General features: G+C 45.4%; 1 protein-coding gene across 6 annotated transcripts in view; it reads right to left on the bottom strand.

Annotated features, from left to right (window-relative positions):
* Window positions 1-11,435: 11,435 nt before the first annotated feature.
* Window positions 11,436-17,470, bottom strand: part of GDAP1L1 (ganglioside induced differentiation associated protein 1 like 1) — a 65,366-nt gene continuing 59,331 nt past the window's right edge. For 5 of the 6 annotated variants that reach the window (XM_023227883.2, XM_023227878.2, XM_023227879.3 and 2 more), the window contains one exon: window positions 11,981-13,384. In XM_023227883.2, the coding sequence (XP_023083651.1) occupies window positions 13,041-13,384 (344 nt within the window). In that variant the 3' untranslated portion in view covers window positions 11,981-13,040. Of the gene's footprint in view, window positions 13,385-17,470 lie in introns of all 6 variants that reach the window. The other variant, XM_023227882.2, reaches the window with a different exon arrangement.

Here is a 17,470-nt window from a genome sequence, read left to right as displayed (position 1 = left end):
TCTTTCTTTCTTTCTTTCTTTCTTTCTTTCTTTCTTTCTTTCTTTCTTTCTTTCTCTCTTTCTTTCTCTCTTTCTTTCTCTCTCTCTCTTTCTTTCTCTCTTTCTCTTTCTCTCTTTCTCTCTCTTTTAGACGGAATCTCGCCCTTGTTGCCTAGGCCGGAGTGCACTGGCGCAATCTCGGCTCACTGCAACCTCCGCCTCCCGGTTCAAGCAATTCTCCTGCCTCAGCCTCCCTCTAGTAGCTGGGATTACAGGCACGCACCACCATGCCTGGCTAACTTTTGTGTTTTTAGTAGAAACAGTGTTTTACTATGTTGGCCAGGTTGGTCTCAAACTCCTGACCTCAGGTGATCCACCCACCTTGGCCTCCAAAAGTGTTCGGATTACAGGCGTGAGCCACCACACCCAGCCAGAGTCTACCATTTTCTCCAGCAATCTACCTGATCTTCTTCTCATTCACAGTTATTCCTTATGCTAGAGGCTGCTAGCTGTCCACGAAAATCTGTTCTCTTCTTCCTTAGCAATAGACTACCCAGTCAGAGAATACGTTTCCCAGCCTCCTTTGCAGCTGGGTGAGGCCCTCCATTCTTACCACTGGAATGTGAGCAGAAGTCATACGTTGCTCTTTCTCTTCATGCAGATATCCTTAGAAAAGCTACAGTGTGTTGGCCATTTAATGGAGAAAACTCAGTTGGGCAACAGTATTTCCACAGGTTCTAGGAAGAGTTGCCAGCTCTTCTAACAACTGAAGACCCTCCCTGTCTCCAAACCCAGATGGGAGTTTCTCTGTCTTTGCTGTGGGCAGTCATCTCCAAATCTCAGCAGGACCAAACCAACTGATCCCCCTCTTCCTGCTGATCAGTATTTCACTTATTGTTCTGGGCAAAATTGCTTTCCACCCTGCTTCCAGAGTTCCTCTTACCTTCAAGCAATATTGCTCTCTTCTTCAGCCCCAAAGCTGGAGGCTCCCTGGGGTTAGGGACTGGGTCCTACTTAATGACTCTGGCCCAGGGTAGGTGCTTCAGGAGTGTTTGTGAATGGATTCTCTTCCTCGTCCTCCTGCTAGGGATCCCGAGTCCAGGGCAATGCTAATCTGCTTCTGCTCCAGCAGACAGAAGAGGCTGACTCGAAGCATCCTCCCAGCTCTAATCCTTGGCCTCCCCCCAAATAGGCATCTCTGCTTTCTCCCTGGAAGTGAAATGGTCAAAACACCTGTCAGAGAGTCAAGAGAGCTGTGCTCAGATCTGACTCTACCCTGACTTTGTGTGCAACCTTGGGTGAGCTATTTAATCTCTCTGAGCCTCAACTTCTTCATCTGAACGAGGAGTATGTGTAACACTCTGTGCCCTTTCTACATCTTAGGGTGGTCTTAAGGGTCAAATGTTTGTGACAGTGCTTGAAAGCATCACGATAATTGCTTTAGGATGGTTTCCTCAGAAACAGACTCTGAGATGAGATTTACATTTAGAAGGTTTATTGGGAAGTGCTCTTGGAAACGTCACCTGCAAGGGAATGAGACATGCAGGGAACGGCAGAGAGAGAAGTTGAACTGTGATGCAGTTGTTCCAGAACCTTAGCTGATCCTGTGGAGAGTTGTGGGTCTGGGATGGCCCTTCAGAGATGTCCTAAATTGAAGTAAGAAGGGTCAGACCTTTCTATCTCTGTACCTACCACTCGTTGGATGTGAGCTACCCTTAGGGAAGTGAAGTAACCTTGAATGAGACAGCTCCCTTCAGCTGAAGCAGTGTCCCAAGAAGGACTCAGCTGTGAGCCATTAACAGCCAATCCTCCGAGTCACTGGGGAAACAAGGGTGGCAGTCCCAGTACCTATTACAACAACAATATTAATAACCCATGCAACTGTAATAATAACTGGAATAGTAACATTCCATTGCAAATGTATAGCACTTGATTAATTTATAAAGTAATCTCACAATCATTATCTTAGTTCCTCAACATAATCTGCTGAGGTAAGTAGGGGGTGAATTTTTAACCTTGTATTTAAAAGGTTAAATACAATATCTTGTATTTAACAAGAGGTGAGGGACCTGAAGTTCAGCAAGGTTAGTGTCCTGGGCGATGTCCATTGCCTCTGACCTCCACCCTTCCCCTCCGCATGCTCCTCTGTATCCCCAGGATGGGAAGCCTGCCTTGTGCATTTCTCATCCTGCTTTCCTTTGGGCTCTGCTAGTGGAAGACACTGGTGGAGATTGGGAGGTGGAGGAAACGAGGACATTTTTAATTTTTTCTCTGATTCTAGAAATGGGCTCTGACAGTGGCAGTGGGTGACTGAAGGTGACTATAGATGGTCCTGGGCTCTAACAATATGAAAAGCATTTTAGCAATCAGCAGGAGTGGGGGTTTCCAGGTTTTTTTTCAGCAGCAGTGGTGAAGTTCTATGAGCTTCAGTAGCGGCAGCAGTACCCTCAGTCATTCAGTAGCAATGGCAGGCTCGTGGGCTCCATTCCATTATTCAGATACAGTCTGGACCCCTGTGGGTGAACTCAGATGAATCTGCCAACCTTGACCTCCAAATCAACCCGGGCCCTCTTTAACAGTGGAAGCAGCCCTCCTCCTCTTCTGAGAAGATCATTCTCTTGCTTGAAGACTTGTAATGACCTCATCCAAGACAGTTTCCTTGCAAGGGGGTGCCTCATCTCAAGGCCAACTCCAGCACCCTTCACTGCTTGCAGACCCACACATGCCCCAGGAGAGCAAGTTCAGAACCTGACCCAGAAGAGAGTCTATGACACCAAAGAATAAAAACGTTTTGTTAATGTATGTTGACAGAGACCTGGGGGAGTGTGTGGCAATGGGGTATGAAGATGCCAGACCAAGAAGAACAAACCATGTTAGGCTGGGTTAAATTTATGAATATTCATACATTTTCTGGAGAGTCTAGATTTAATATGTTATCTCAGCATTTGCAAGTGATTCTAATGGTTTCCTGGATTGATTAACTGAAACCAGGACTTAGTGGTGGTCTACGTTCATTGAAGTTGAGATACCAGAATTTCCCTAAGATATTGTTAAGGGAGGAATTCAAAGTTTTAAGGAAATAGGAATGTTGGGATGGATTTACTATGTGTGGTTTTAAAAAATATCATGGGGTAACATCTTTCTTTTTTAATTTTAATTTTAATTTTTTTGAGACAGGGTCTCACTATGTTGCCCAGGCTGGTCTGAAACTCCTGGCCTCAGTTGGTCCTCTCATCTCAGCTTCCAGAGTAGCTAGGATTACAGGCGCCCCACCACACCCAGTCGTTATGTATGACTTGATGCTGACCCTATCAGCTACTTTAAGTCCACCAGGAGGGCCCAGAGGATGCTCCTTTCACTAAGGCATTGAGCAAGCACTGGCAGAGAAAACACTAGTACCATTCAAAAGCCTGGAGTACTTTCCTCTATAGCCAGGTGTGACAGTGGGAAGTGCTGCCGCTGAAATGGGCTTCCTGGTTTTGATGAGGAGTGGCAGAGTCTAAGTGGCAGCACGTACTGCCAGAGAGGAGTTGGATGCAAATACTCCACTATGGCAGCAGAGCCATAGCAACCACTGGAATATTTTGACCCACAGGGACTTTTACTGGAGGTAAATTCATCATATTGTCCCTAGAAATCAAACATTTGAGCAGTTTACTGAAGTCTTAATTGCTCTGTACAGTCAGAAAAACTTTGGGTCCAGTGAGCAGAGACCTAACTTTAAGTGGAGATATGGTTTGGCTGTGTCCCCACCAAAATCTCATTTTGAATTCCCACGTGTTGTGGGAGGGACCCAGTGGGAGGTAATTGAATCATGGAGGCAGGTCCTTCCCGTGCTGTTCTTGTGATAGTAAGTCTTACAAGATTTGATGGTTTTGAAAACCTGGAGTCTCCCTGCACAAAGCTCTCTCTTTGCCTGCTGCCATCCATGTAAGCATGCCTTGCCTTCCACCATGATTGTAAGGTTTCTCCAGCCACGTGGAACTGTTAATCCAATTAAACCTCTTTCCTTTGTAAATTGCCCAATCTTGGCTATGTCTTTATCAGCAGTGTGAAAACAGACTAATAAAGTGGTGAAACAGGCTCACCATGCACTGGCTACCAACTTGTCTGAATCCGGTGGGACAGAACACTCGTATTCACAAGTTACATGAAGCGGATTTACTAGTTACAGATAGGCAGCAAAGGACAACAGAAGCCTGGTCCCCCAAGGCTCAGGAATGCTGCCCAAGGTGGATAATGTCTTGACTGTGTATGCTTCACTTGCATTGCAGCAGTGGGAACCCGGAAGTAGCTTGGCTTGGGTTTTATGCCCCAGGGCGTTGTGATCACTGGGCTAAAGCACTGAAGGGCATCCTGTTCTGGGCAGGTTTTGGGGGGATTGGAACAGAGCCCAGGAAGTTCTGGCTAGTCCCTTCTTATGTTAAGATATTATATTCCAGCACATTCTACTATTATTTTAGAGAATTGTAAACACGAAAGTGGGGAGAACTGGGTTAGTCCAAGGACACCCAGAGAACTGTCCTGCAGAAGTAGCCTGCAGAAGTAATCTCTTACCCAGTTCAGTGTCCTGGGGCCCATGAAATGTAGGGAAGGCTAGATCTCCTTGAGAAAAGTTCCTGTGACTGTCACAAGTATAAACTATCTTCCTTTAAGCTCTTCAGAGAAGCCTGACACTTACCTGGGTGTATCCCAGAGAAAAGGAAGAAATTTCAAGAAAGAGAGAAATACCCAGAGCTTTCAAGGTATATTCTACACTGGCTCTGAGTTGAATCTACTCCCTGGGGACCTAAAATGCTACTGAAATCAAAAGCAGGGCTTATTTCCAAACTCATTCTATGAGGTCAGTATTACCCTGATACCAAAACCAGACAAAGACACATTAAAAAAAAAAAAAAAGAAAAGAAAAGAAAACTACAGGTCAGTATCCCTGATGAACATTGATGTAAAAATCCTCAACAAAATACTAGCAAAAAGAATTCAACAACACATTAAAAAGATCATTAATCATGACCAAGTGGGATTCATCCCAGGGATACAAGGATGGCTCAGCATATGCAAATCAATCAGTGTGATACATTATATCAATAGAATGAAGGACAAAAACCACATGACAATTTCAACTCATGCTGAAAAAGCTTTTGAAAAATTCAACAACCCTTCATGATAAAAAACCTCAAAAAACAGGATAGAAGGAACGAACATATCTCAACACAATAAAAGCCATGTATGGCAGATGCACAGCCAGTGTCATACTGAATGGGGAAAAACTGAAAGCCTTTAAGATCTAGAACAAGACAAGGGTGCCCACTTTCACCACTGTTATACAACATAGCACTGGAAGTCCTAGTTAGAGCAATTAGACAAAAGAAACACATAATGAGCATCCAAATTGGAAAGGAAGAAGTCAAATTATCCTTGTTGGCAGATAATATGAGCTTATATTTGGAAAAAACAAAAGACTCCACCAAAAAACTATTACAACTGATAAATTTAGAACTGATAAGTTGCAGGATGCAAAATCAACATACAAAAACCAGTGGCGGCCGGGCGCGGTGGCTCAAGCCTGTAATCCCAGCACTTTGGGAGGCCGAGGTGGGCGGATCACAAGGTCAGGAGATCGAGACCATCCTGGCTAACACGGTGAAACCCCATCTCTACTAAAAAATACAAAAAACTAGCCGGGCGACGTGGCGGGCGTCTATAGTCCCAGCTACTCGGGAGGCTGAGGCAGGAGAATGGCGTAAAACCCGGGAGGCGGAGCTTGCAGTGAGCTGAGATCCGGCCACTGCACTCCAGCCTGGGCGGCAGAGCGAGACTCCGTCTCAAAAAAAAAAAAAAAAAAAAAAAACAAAAACCAGTGGCATTTCTGTATGCCAACAGCAACCAATCTGCAAAAGAAATCAAGAAAATAATCTCATTTACAATAGCTACAAGTAAAATAAAATACCTGAAAATTAATTTAACCAAAGAAGTGAAAGATCTCTATAATGAAAACTACAAAACATTGATGTAACAAGTTGAAGAGGACATACCAAAAAAAAGGGAAAGATATTCCATGTTCATAGATTGGAAGAATTAATACTGTTTAAATGTCCATACTGCCCAAAGCAATATACAGATTCAATGCAATCCCTACCAAAATACCAATGACTTTCTTCACAGAAATAGAAAAAATAATCCTAAAATTTATATGGAACCACGAAAGATCCAAAATAGCCGAGAGCAAACAGAATAAAACTGGAGAAATCACATTACCGGACTTCAAATGATACTGAAACCAAAACAGCATGGTACTGGCATAAAAACAGACAGATAGACCAATGGGAAAGAATAGAGAACCCAGAATTAAATCAGTACATCTACACTGAACTAATTTTCAACAAGGGTGTCATGCCTGTAGTCCCAGCAACTCGGGAGGCTGAGGCAGGAGAATCACTTGAACCTGGGAGGTGGAGTGAGCTGAGATTGTGTCACTGCACTCCAGCCTGGGTAACAAGGCGAGACTCCATCTCAAGGGTGTAAGATGTTCTGCGAGTTCAGCCTTATGACCCAGCAGATCCAGTGGTGTTTAAATCCAGTGGTGTTAAAAGGCTGGGCATGGTGGCTCACACCTGTAATCTCAAAATTTGGGGAAGCCAAGGCAGGAGGATTGCTTGAGTGTAGGAGTTTGAGACCAGCTGGGGCAACATAGTGAGACCTTGTTTCTACAAACAAAATTTTAAAATAAAAATACTAAAGAGGCCAGGTACAGTGGCTTATGCCTGTAATCCCAGCACTTTGGGAGGACGAGGTAGGGCGATCACTTGAGGTCAGAAGTTCGAGACCAGCCTGACCAATGTGGTGAAACCTGTCTCTACTAAAAATACAAAAAATTTAGCCAGGTGTGGTGATACATGCCTGTAGTCCCAGCTACTTGGAAGGCTGAGGCAGGAGAATCACTTGAGCCTGGGAGGTGGAGTGAGCTGAGATTGTGTCACTGCACTCCAGCCTGGGTAACAAAGTGAGACTCCATCTCAAACAAAAAACTAAAGAATATAATTGGATTGTTTGTAAGACAAAGAAAGGATAAATTCTTGAGGTGATAGATACCCCATTTGCCCTGTTATAATTATTATGTATTATATTCCTATATCAAAGTGTCTCATGTACCCCATATATACCACAGAAATGTAAAAGTAAATAAACAATTTTTAATGAGGCTTATTGGGATTAGGTGATAAATGGAGTTTTGGTTTGAAACCATCTCATAGTGAGTGGACCAGTGGCTCTGTGAACCCACCGGTGATTTTTACCCCAGGTCCTGAATATGTTATTGGAACAAACAAATTTAACAACTAGCAGAGCCTACACAGGTCTGCTTGACCCATGGAATGAGGACTATTTAGGGTAAAAGGGCCAAGAGAAAGCTCCTGGAACTTCACACCACCACCACCTCACACACTAGACTAGTAAACTAAAAGCAATACTGTAAAAGGGATGGGTCCAGAAGAAGGATAAGGTTTTACTGTGAACCCCCTCAGGTGGTAATTCAAACTGCAGTTTTTTCAGATGTGGTTTCTTTATTAATGCAAATGAACACAGTTTTCAGCACTTTGTATCCAGCTCTTGGTCTAGAAAACATTTATTTTATATATCAAATTAATAAGAATCACCAGAAGTCTTTTTTTTTTTTTTTTTTTTTTTTTGTGATGGAGTTTTGCTCTGTCACTGAGGTTGGAGTGCAGTGGCGCAATCTCAGCTCACTGCAACCTCCGCCTCCTGGGTTCAAGCAATTCTCCTGTCTCAGCCTCTCGAGTAGCTGGGATTACAGGCACACACCACCATGCCCAGCTAATTTTTGTATTTTTAGTAGAGATGGGGTTTTACCATATTTGTCAGGCTGGTCTCAAACTCCTGACCTCAGGTGGATCCACCTGCCTCGGCCTCCCAAAGTGCTGGGATGACAGGTGTGAACCACCGTGCCCAACCTTATTTGCTTTTACTTGACAGGGCAGTAGCATATCACTTTCTTCCACAGGACTATGTCAGCTTTTCTTTTTCTGTCATAATCTAGTGTGTAGCGACCTTGATTATCTTGATTATCTATAACAAAACACTGATCCGCTACATTGATGACTCATGCTGTAACTAATGAGCAGGACGCATCAAGTACACCAGATGATTCACTAAGATCTAGGCTCGCCAGAGGGTGGTATGTAAACCCCATGAACATTCAGAGTCCTGGAAACTTGGTAAAGTTTTTAGCAACCCAGGGATCTAGGAAATGTCAGGATATCCCATCCCAGTGAAAGGTAAGTTGCTGCACCTCCTACTAAGAAAAAGACACAATTGGTGGCCCTCTTTGGATTTGGGAGGCAACATACACCCATTTGTTTTTATATTTATCTTTGTTTTTGATGGGAGTGTTACTAAATTGACCAGTCTGGTCTCAAACTCCTGAGCTCAAGTGATCCTCCTGCCTCAGCCTCTCAAGTAGCTGGGATTACAGGCATGTGCCACTGTACCTGGCAGTACATCCATTTGTGTACACTGCTCCAGACCATTTACTGAATAACCCATAAGACTGCCAGTTTTGAATGGATCCCAAAGCAAATTCAGGCTGCGGTGTAAGATGTTCTGCGAGTTCAGCCTTATGACCCAGCAGATCCAGTGGTGTTTAAATCACCTGTGGCATAGGCATCCAGTATGGAGCTTCCAGCAAGCACTAATAGGAAAATCTCAGTGCACATCCCTAGGACTTGGAACAAAGTCATGTCCTCTTCTGCAAACAATAATAGTCCTCTTGAGAAATAACATCTGGCTTTCTACTGGGCCCTGGTAGAGACTGCACACCTGACCAGGAGACACCAGGTGACTATGCAACCTGATCTCCCCATCATGAACTGGGTATCATCTGATCCATTAAGCCATAAAGCTAGGCATATACAGTAGCATCATTCTACCATCAAGTGAAAGTGACATAGCTCAGATGATGGCATCTATTTCACCACATTGCTGCCTCTTCCTCAGTCAACACCAGAGGCCTTATGGCAAATGCCCTATAATCAGTTGATGGAGGAAGAAAAAACTCAGGCCTGGCACCACCTGTAAGTGGATAGTTGCAGCACTACAGGAATGCCCCAAAAGACGTTGCAGAAGGCAAATCCTCACAATGAACAGAATTTCAAGCAGTATGTCTGCTTGTCTGCCCTATCAAGCTAGAGACAGAAGTCCAGGAATACAAATCTGTACATATTCGTGGGACGGATGGTTTGGGTGGATGCTCATGAACATGGAAAGAAGATTGGAAGATTGATAACAAGGAGCTCTGTGGGAGAAGGAATGTGGATGGGCCCTTAACAATGGACACAGAGTGGGAGGATATTTGTGTCCTATGCACACGTTCCCCCAAACAGTACCCACTGCAGAGGAAACCATTGTTCAAGAAACCAATGGACAAGATGCCTTGTTCTGTAGCTGTCTGTCATTCTCTTTCCCCAGCCACTCTAGTGCTTGCTCAATAGGCTGATGTACAAAAGGGCCATGGTAATTGAGCTAGAGGTTATAGATGGATACAACAACACGGACTTCCTCTGATTAAGACTGGTTTAGTGAATACCACTGCAGAGTGCCCAGTGTGCACAATTCCTAATATGACACCGCTCGCCATAGGAACCAGCTATCTGAGAGCAGATAGGTCACACTGAACCCCTTCCATCACAGAGGAAGCAGCAGTTTGTACTCACTTATTGTCTGTATGCGTTTGACTTCTCCGACCACTATATCCATGGACTTATGAATGCCTTGGTTCCAGTGTTGGTATTGCAGATAACATTGCTTCTGACCAAAGAGTTGATATTACCGCAAAAGAAATTCAGCAATGTAGTTATACCCATGGGATATTGTGGCCTTACCATGTACTCTCTAATCTAGAAGAAAGTACTCTCTTATCTAGAAGGAGCTGGTCTTATTGAACACTGAAATGACCTCTTGAAGACTGTTACGGTGACAGCCAGGAGACACTGCAATGTGGAGTGCTGTCCTACAGGATACAGTATGTACTTTGAACCAACCACAGTGCTGTTTCTCCCACTACCAGAGAACACGAGTCGAGTCTAGCAATGCTGAGGTGGAAGTGACTCTCACTATTATACAAATAACCCATTCCTAAAACTGTTGCTTCACATTCCTGAAGCTTTGGATTTTAATAGTTTAGAAATTATAGCTCCTAAGGGAGGAGTCCATCTATTGAGGAATAATTCAGTGGCTCAATTAAGTTAGAAGTTGAGACCGCCACTTGGCCATTTTGAGCTCCTCATACCCTTGAAACTGTAGGCAAAGTAGTGTGTTTCTCTACAGGCTGGGATGATTGAGCTGATTACCAGGGCTAAACTGGGTTACTCCTGCACAACGATAGCATGGACAAATAGGGGATTGTCTGCGGTGCCACGTAATACTTCCACATCCGATAGTAATGGAAGACTGTAGCAATCCAAGGACCACCAGAGTCTGAGTCATGTCACCAGGTAAAATACCCTAACTAACTGAGGTGCTGGCTGGGGGCAAAGAGAACCTAGAATAGCTAGTGAGAAAAGAGAAATTATAAATATCAACAGTGTCCTTGGAATCAATTACAGAAATGAGACCTATAGCAGTTCTGAGTATTTTCTTCTTTGCTTGGGGTGTGTGTGTGTGTGTGTGTGTATGTGTGTGTGTGTAATTGACTATAGGGAATGCTAGTGATGGTCAAATTTATGTTTTCATCTGTATATTATAGTAGATTGAGGTATGGGTGTGATCTCTAGAGCTAGAGGAGAAATGAGAAGAGAATCCACCATTATCCAGAGCGATGTTACTGACTGATGGGGCTTTGTGAGTCTCATTTTTGGAGAGAGGGTTAGCACATCCTCACTGCAGGAGGGCAGTAGATCCTGTGAGGATTGAGTATGTTGTTCTTGAGCAGAAATTGAATGAAGAATGGGGAGGATTTGTGTGAATGCTTGATTTTTTTGTTTGTTTGGTTTTTGAGATGGAGTCTCGCTCTGTCACCAGGCTGGAGTGCAGTGGTGTGATCTCAGCTCACTGCAACCTCTGCCTCCTGGGTTCAAGCGATTCTCGTGCCTCAGCCTCCTGAGTAGCTGGGATTACAGGCACGCACCACCACACCCAGCTAATTTTTGTATTTTTAGTAGAGACGAGGTTTCACCGTGTTGGCCAGGCTGGTCTCAAACTCCTGACCTTGTGATCCGCCCGCCTTAGCCTCCCAAAGTGCTGGGATTACAGGTGTGAGCCACCACACCCAGCCTGTGTGAATGTTTGATTAGCCAAGGGGATGGATGGTGCCAGACAGTGTTCATGGTCTGTAAGTTCCACCTTTGCCCTGTCTTGGCCCTAGATGACTAAGCTTTCTTTTTACCTTGATGAAAAAGATGTGCAAATTCTTAATACTTTTTTTTTTTTTTTTGCAAAATAAAGTAAAACTATGCCTTATATTCTATACATTATACTCCTGATTTAATGTTACTTGGGCATTTAAAATACATTTTTCCCTCTGGGAAATTGGGGTGGGGGGCATGTGCCCTGGGTGCCCCCTGAGGTCCATATATAGGTTTATTTTATTTTATTTTCTAGAGATGGAGTCTCGCTATCTTGCCCAGGCTTGTCTTGAACTCCTGGCCTGGAGCAATTCTCCCACCTTGGTCTCCCAAAGCACTGGGATTATAGATGTGAGTCACCACACCTGGCCCTTGCACAAGTTAATGAGAGCAAAGGGTTGTAAACATGCCCTGTAACCTGTAAAATGCTGTCCCTAAATGAGCTGGGTTGATGTTAAGGTCAGAGCCCTGGAAAGTCAATCTGGAAGCCAGCCTGTCAATCTGCAACTTGAGACTGGGAGTCAGCTTTTGCTTGCTCTTGTGAAGAACTGAGACTGAAACCTCACATCTCTACCCTTCTGGCTCCAGCGCTTGGCAATGAGAACTAGTTGGACAACATAGGTTTAGAAATGAAAAGCAACTGCTCCTCCTGGATGCTTTATTGGGGCTTTCGGTGGTTTCTATGCATGAGCAGCAGTGACACCAAGACCCTTTCCCAACATGCAAAAGGCACAGGAAAGTGAGACCCAACCGGGGTGGGTGGCGTGGATGCAGAGACTTCCCCCCTCCCCCCGGCTCCATGGTATGGTGTAGCATGGGGGCAACCCTGGGAGGGGGGGTATTAAAGGAGGTGGCTTGGGCGGAGGCTGGGGGGGGGACCTAGGTTTGTCCACCTCCAGGTCCGCCCCTGCACTTGGGCTGGACTGACCTTCTGAGAGAGGGTCAACATGGCTTTTACTGAAAGTCCCACCTCACAGGATAGAAAAACTCAAGGTAGGAAGAGGATGATGGCTGCTGCCTTCAGAGATTTCTAGTAACGCCAAACCCAACACATGGGCCAAATCAGAAGGGCAATGAGAGGGTGTGCTCATGGTGTCCGTCCCCACCGCGGCCTGGTTTTGGAGTGCCACTGCCTTGGCTCAAGCCAGTCCATGTCCAGGAGAAGCGTGAAGCCCCGTCTGATCTTCAGGGACCTCCCATGGGGTCTCCGGTTATCCAGCCCCATTCAGAGGTACCGGTTAGAGGAGTTGAGTCTTGATGTTGGCTTTGTCCTGTGGAAGAGTTCCCTGGGCAAGAGGGAAGGGGAGGCGAAGGGTCAGGCCCTCTGAGTCCCCAGCACCTCCCAGAATCTGGGCCCTGGTGGATGAAACATCCTGGGACTCATCTCAGGTTCTAACCAGTCCCCACAGTTCCATCTTGAGACCTTGAATCGAAAGAAAAGGCATTCGTGTTTTGTTTCTGGTTTTTGTCTTTCTCTCTCTCGCTTCCTCTCTCTCTTTTAGTAGAGCCGTGGCCTTGAGTCACAGCATTGGCAATGTCTACTTCTAAACTATGGAATGTTTTCACACTGACGATATTATTACTCAGAACAAAGGGCGGGGAGGGCTGTCCAAGTGTTCATGAGACAGTGAGTTACTGAGAGCTCACGGGGAATCACACAGCACAAAGACACCGACAGTCAGACACCAAGCCCCAGGCCTGGCCCTAGATGTATTTTTTCTTGAGGTACCAGTAGGCAAAGTAGCCCATCCCGCCCAGGGAGCCCATGAGGAAGGATGCCCCGAAGAAGGATGGGGGTTTCCTCTTGACCAGCCGGAAAGCATTGGGGATGACGGCCGACAGCAAGGTGGTGTGGATGTCACCCAGGACTTTCCGGAAGGCAAAGCGTCTCTGGACCCTCTCAAAGAAGGACTGCAGGTTGGGCCGGCTGCCATCTTCCCAGTATTTCTTGGATAGTCCCAGGAACTTGAGGCGGTGCAGGGTGGCCCCCAGGAGGACATCAGCGAGGGTGAAGGCACAGCCACAGAGCCACAGCTCGCATTTCTGCCCTAGAGTGGAAGAGAGAGGAGGCAAGGGGATCAACCTTCCCTAACACACACACTCACTTCTCTCCATGAGCTCCTCTGGCTTCTGCACACCTGCCCCAGTATTTTCCGAGGGTTTCTCATTCCTGTACAACTTCAGTGATTTTTGCCGTATCCTTATGCTACTTCTATTATTATTTTTTTCTTTAAATCGACTTTTTTTTCTCTTTTCTTTTCTTATCCTCATTTTATAGCTGATATATCAGCTGACTTTTAAAGTGCAAATACGTGGCCAGGTGTGGTGGTTCACACCTGTAATCTCAGCACTTTGGGAGGCCAAGGCGAGCGGATCATTTGAGGTTAGGAGTTCAAGACCAGCCTGGCCACCATGGTGAAACCCCATCTCTACTAAAAATATAAAAATTATCTGGGTGTGGTGGTGCACACCTGTAATCCCAGCTACTCAGGAGGCTGAGGCAGGAGAATTGCTTCAACCTGGGAGATGGAGGTTGTAGTGAGTCAAGACTGTGCCACTGCACTCTAGCCTGGGTGACAGAGTAAGACTCTATGTCAAATAAATAAAGTGCAAATATGTATCATGAAACTCCAGACACGTATACAACTACCCTTTTAACAGCTCCATTTGGTGTATGCTCTGCGTTTCAAACTCAAAATGGAATTCCTGATTGTCGCCCCCAGAGCCACTACGCTCATCCCCATCTCAGTAATGGAACCTCCACCCTTGCAGTTGCTCTGCCCCAAATCCTCAGAGCCACCATGAATTCTCTTTCTTTCTTTCTTTCTTTTTTTTTGAAATAGAGTCTTGCTGTGTCACCCAGGCTGGAGTGCAGTGGCACGATCTCAGCTCACTGCAACCTCCACCTCCTAGGTTCAAGCAATTCTCCTGCTTCAGCCTCCCTAGTAGCTGGGATTACAGGCGTGCACCACCATACCTGGCTAATTTTTGTATTTTTAGTAGAGATGGGGTTTCACCATGTTGGCCAGACTGGTCTTGAACTCCTGACCTCAGGTGATCTGCCCACCTCAGCCTCCCAAAGTGCTGGGATTATAGGAATGAGCCACTGCGCCCGGCCCCACCATGAATTCTCTTTCACCCCCACATACAGTTTGTCAGCAATTTCCAACAGTGTTATCTTCAAAATACATCCAGAATCTGATACCGCCTCTACTTGTACCGTCCTTGTCCAAACAACCATTATCTTCTAAGTTATCATAATGTCCTTTTAAAAGTTCTCCGTTTCTGCCCTTGTCCCCTAGAATCTATTCTTGGCACAGCATCCGAAGTGGTCATGTTAAAATTTAAGTGTCGGATAATGTCACTTCTCCCTTCTCAAACCCCTCTAATGATGATGCACCCGCTGGGGACAGAGTAAAAGCAGAAATCCTTCCAAGCCCTGTAAGGCCCTGTGTGATCTGGCCCCCAGGTACCTTTCAGACCTCAGAGTCTGCTTCTCTCCCACTTCCTCACTCTTCTCCAGCCACGTTGGACTCCTGCAGCTCCTCACATCTGGGACGTTCCTACCACAGGGCCTTTGCCCTTGCTGTTCCCTCTGCCTCAGTCTTCTGCACAGCCTCAGAGCTCATTCCTCTGCCTCCTTCACATCTTTACTCACATGCCATTTTCTCATGGGCTTCCCAGACCACCAATTTAAAATGGAAATTTTGGCTGGGTGCCATGGCTCACGCCTGTAATCCCAATCCCGACACTTTGGGAGGCCGAGGTGTCTCTACTAAAAATACAAACATTAGCCGGGCATGGTGGCAGGTGCCTGTAATCCCAGCTTCTCGGGAGGCTGAGGCATGAGAATCACTTGAACCCAGGAGGCAAGGGTTGCAGTGAGCCGAGATTGTGCCACTGCACTCCAGCCTGGGCAACAAGAGCACAACTCTGTCTCAAAATAAATAAAAATAAAAATAAAGAAATAAAATGGAAGTTTTAAATGGAAATTATAAATTGGTGGTCTGTGAAGCCCAGGAGAAGCTGGCATGTGAGCAAAGATGTGAAGGAGGTGGAGGAAGACCTTACCCAGCAGTCACTCTCCCCTCCCCTGCTTTGTTTTCTTCCGTAGAACGTAGCGCCACATTTCACCATCTACTTGACATTCTCATTTTGTTTATTGTCTGTTGTCCTCTACTAGAGTGGAAACTCCATGAGGGCAGGGATTTTGATCTGTCTTGTCTGTGGCTGTATCCTTTGCATCTAGAACTGTGCCTGGCATACAATAGGTGCTCAATAAATCTTTACTGAATTATTGATGAAGGAAAAAATAAACTGTATCATTAACTGTAGTATTAAATGCTTCGCTATAAGCTATCTACAATGGTAAAAGTAAACATAACAAAAACAAAACAAATGCAATTAAATTCCAGCTGGATACTACTGCCTGTCAAGCTCTCTGCACCAAAGACTGACTTTCTTTCTTTCTTTCTTTTCTTTTCTTTTCTTTCCTTCCTTCCTTTCTTTCTTTCTTTCTTTCTTTCTTTCTTTCTTTCTTTCTTTCTTTCTTTCTTTCTCTTTCTTTCTCCTTCTTCCCTCCATCCCTCCCTCTCTGCTTGCTTGCTTTCTCTCTCTCTCTCTTTTTCTCTCTCTCTCTCTTTCTTTCTTTCGACAAAGTCACACTCTGTCACCCAGGCTGAAGTGCAGTGGTGCAATCTCAGCTCACTGCAACCTCCACCTCCAGGGTTCAAACAATTCTCCAGCCTCAGCCTCCCAAGTAGCTGGGACTACAGGTGTGCACCACCATGCCTGGCTAATTTTTTTTTTTTTTTTTGGTATTTTTACTAGAGACAAGATTTTGCCATGTTGGCCAGGCTGGTCTCAAACTCCTGACCTTAGATGATCCGCCTGCCTCAGCGTCCCTAAGTGCTGGGATTACAGGTGTGAGCCACCACACCTGGCCTCATTTTGTTTTTAAGAAAGGGGCAGATATTAAACTCATGTTATAAAGGGGTTAAACACTAACATCTTACTAATACTCTTTCTTTTGATGTAATCAAAAGGATAACTCTCACGACATGGTTTTACATTATTTATCACCATGTTTTTGTGTCATCTAAATTTAGCCTTACTCTCGCATTTGGGATTAAGAAGGAAATAATTAGCCTCCATTTTTAGGAAACACTTCTTTGTGCAATATTTTCTCCTAGTTGTTTTGACCTGAAATTCTGGAGCCCCTTTGGTCTCTTACATCACCTCTTTGCTCAAAAATCTTTAATTCTCCCCACTGACTACACCTTAATGTTCAAGTTCCTGTGCCTAGCTGTTAAGCCCTTTCAAGAGTGAGTTTAGCTTTAATATATGTCTCTAATCTTGACTTCTCATGAATTGCCCATTGGTCCACTGTCTTCCCCAACAAGCTGCCCACTTCAGCCTCCGGGCCTTTGTCCCCACGGTACCCCATGCCCGAATGCTATCCCCTCTCCCTTCCCTTCCTGTGAGGGCTGCTTTCCTGGGAGGCTTGCCTCTGCACCTTTGAACAGGTTGCTCCTTTCAGTTCAGGAATCCCATGAATCCAGTGCTCCCTTCCATCAAAACCTGAGCCCCCTCCTTCCGCTCTGCATCTTCTTGGTCACGGATTCATTCATTCAGCAAGTGGTTACCTGGCAGTAGGTACTGGGCATGAAGACATGACACAATACAATGTCTCCCCTCAAGAGGGTCACAGTCACGGTGAAGGGGTGAAGTGTAATGAAGGCTCTCATCAGAAGGTTATCCGTGAATAGGTAACCTTCAAGGCACCTGATGAGGCCGGGCTCAGTGGCTCACATCTCTCTCCCTTACTTTAGGAGGCTAAGACAGGAGGATTGCTTGAGCACAGGAGTTTGAGACCAGCCTGGGCAACATGGCGAGACCCTCTTCTCTACAAAAAAATTTAAAAATAGCCGAATCGGTAGCATGCATGCCTGTGGTACCAGCTACTAGGGAGGCTGAAACAGGAGGATGGCTTGATCCCGGAAGGTCGAGGTTGCAGTGAGCCTTTTTCACACCACCACACTCCAGCCTGGGTGACAGAGCGAGACCCTGTCTCAAAAACAAACAAACAAGCAAAGAAGACACCTGATGGGCCCCCAAGGGGAGATAATGAATTG

This window comes from Piliocolobus tephrosceles, chromosome 20, assembly GCF_002776525.5.
Source record: "Piliocolobus tephrosceles isolate RC106 chromosome 20, ASM277652v3, whole genome shotgun sequence".
Taxonomy (NCBI): Eukaryota; Metazoa; Chordata; class Mammalia; order Primates; family Cercopithecidae; genus Piliocolobus; species Piliocolobus tephrosceles.
The sequence above is the reverse complement of the archived record's forward strand: the minus strand, read 5'-3'. Positions and strand labels throughout refer to the sequence as shown.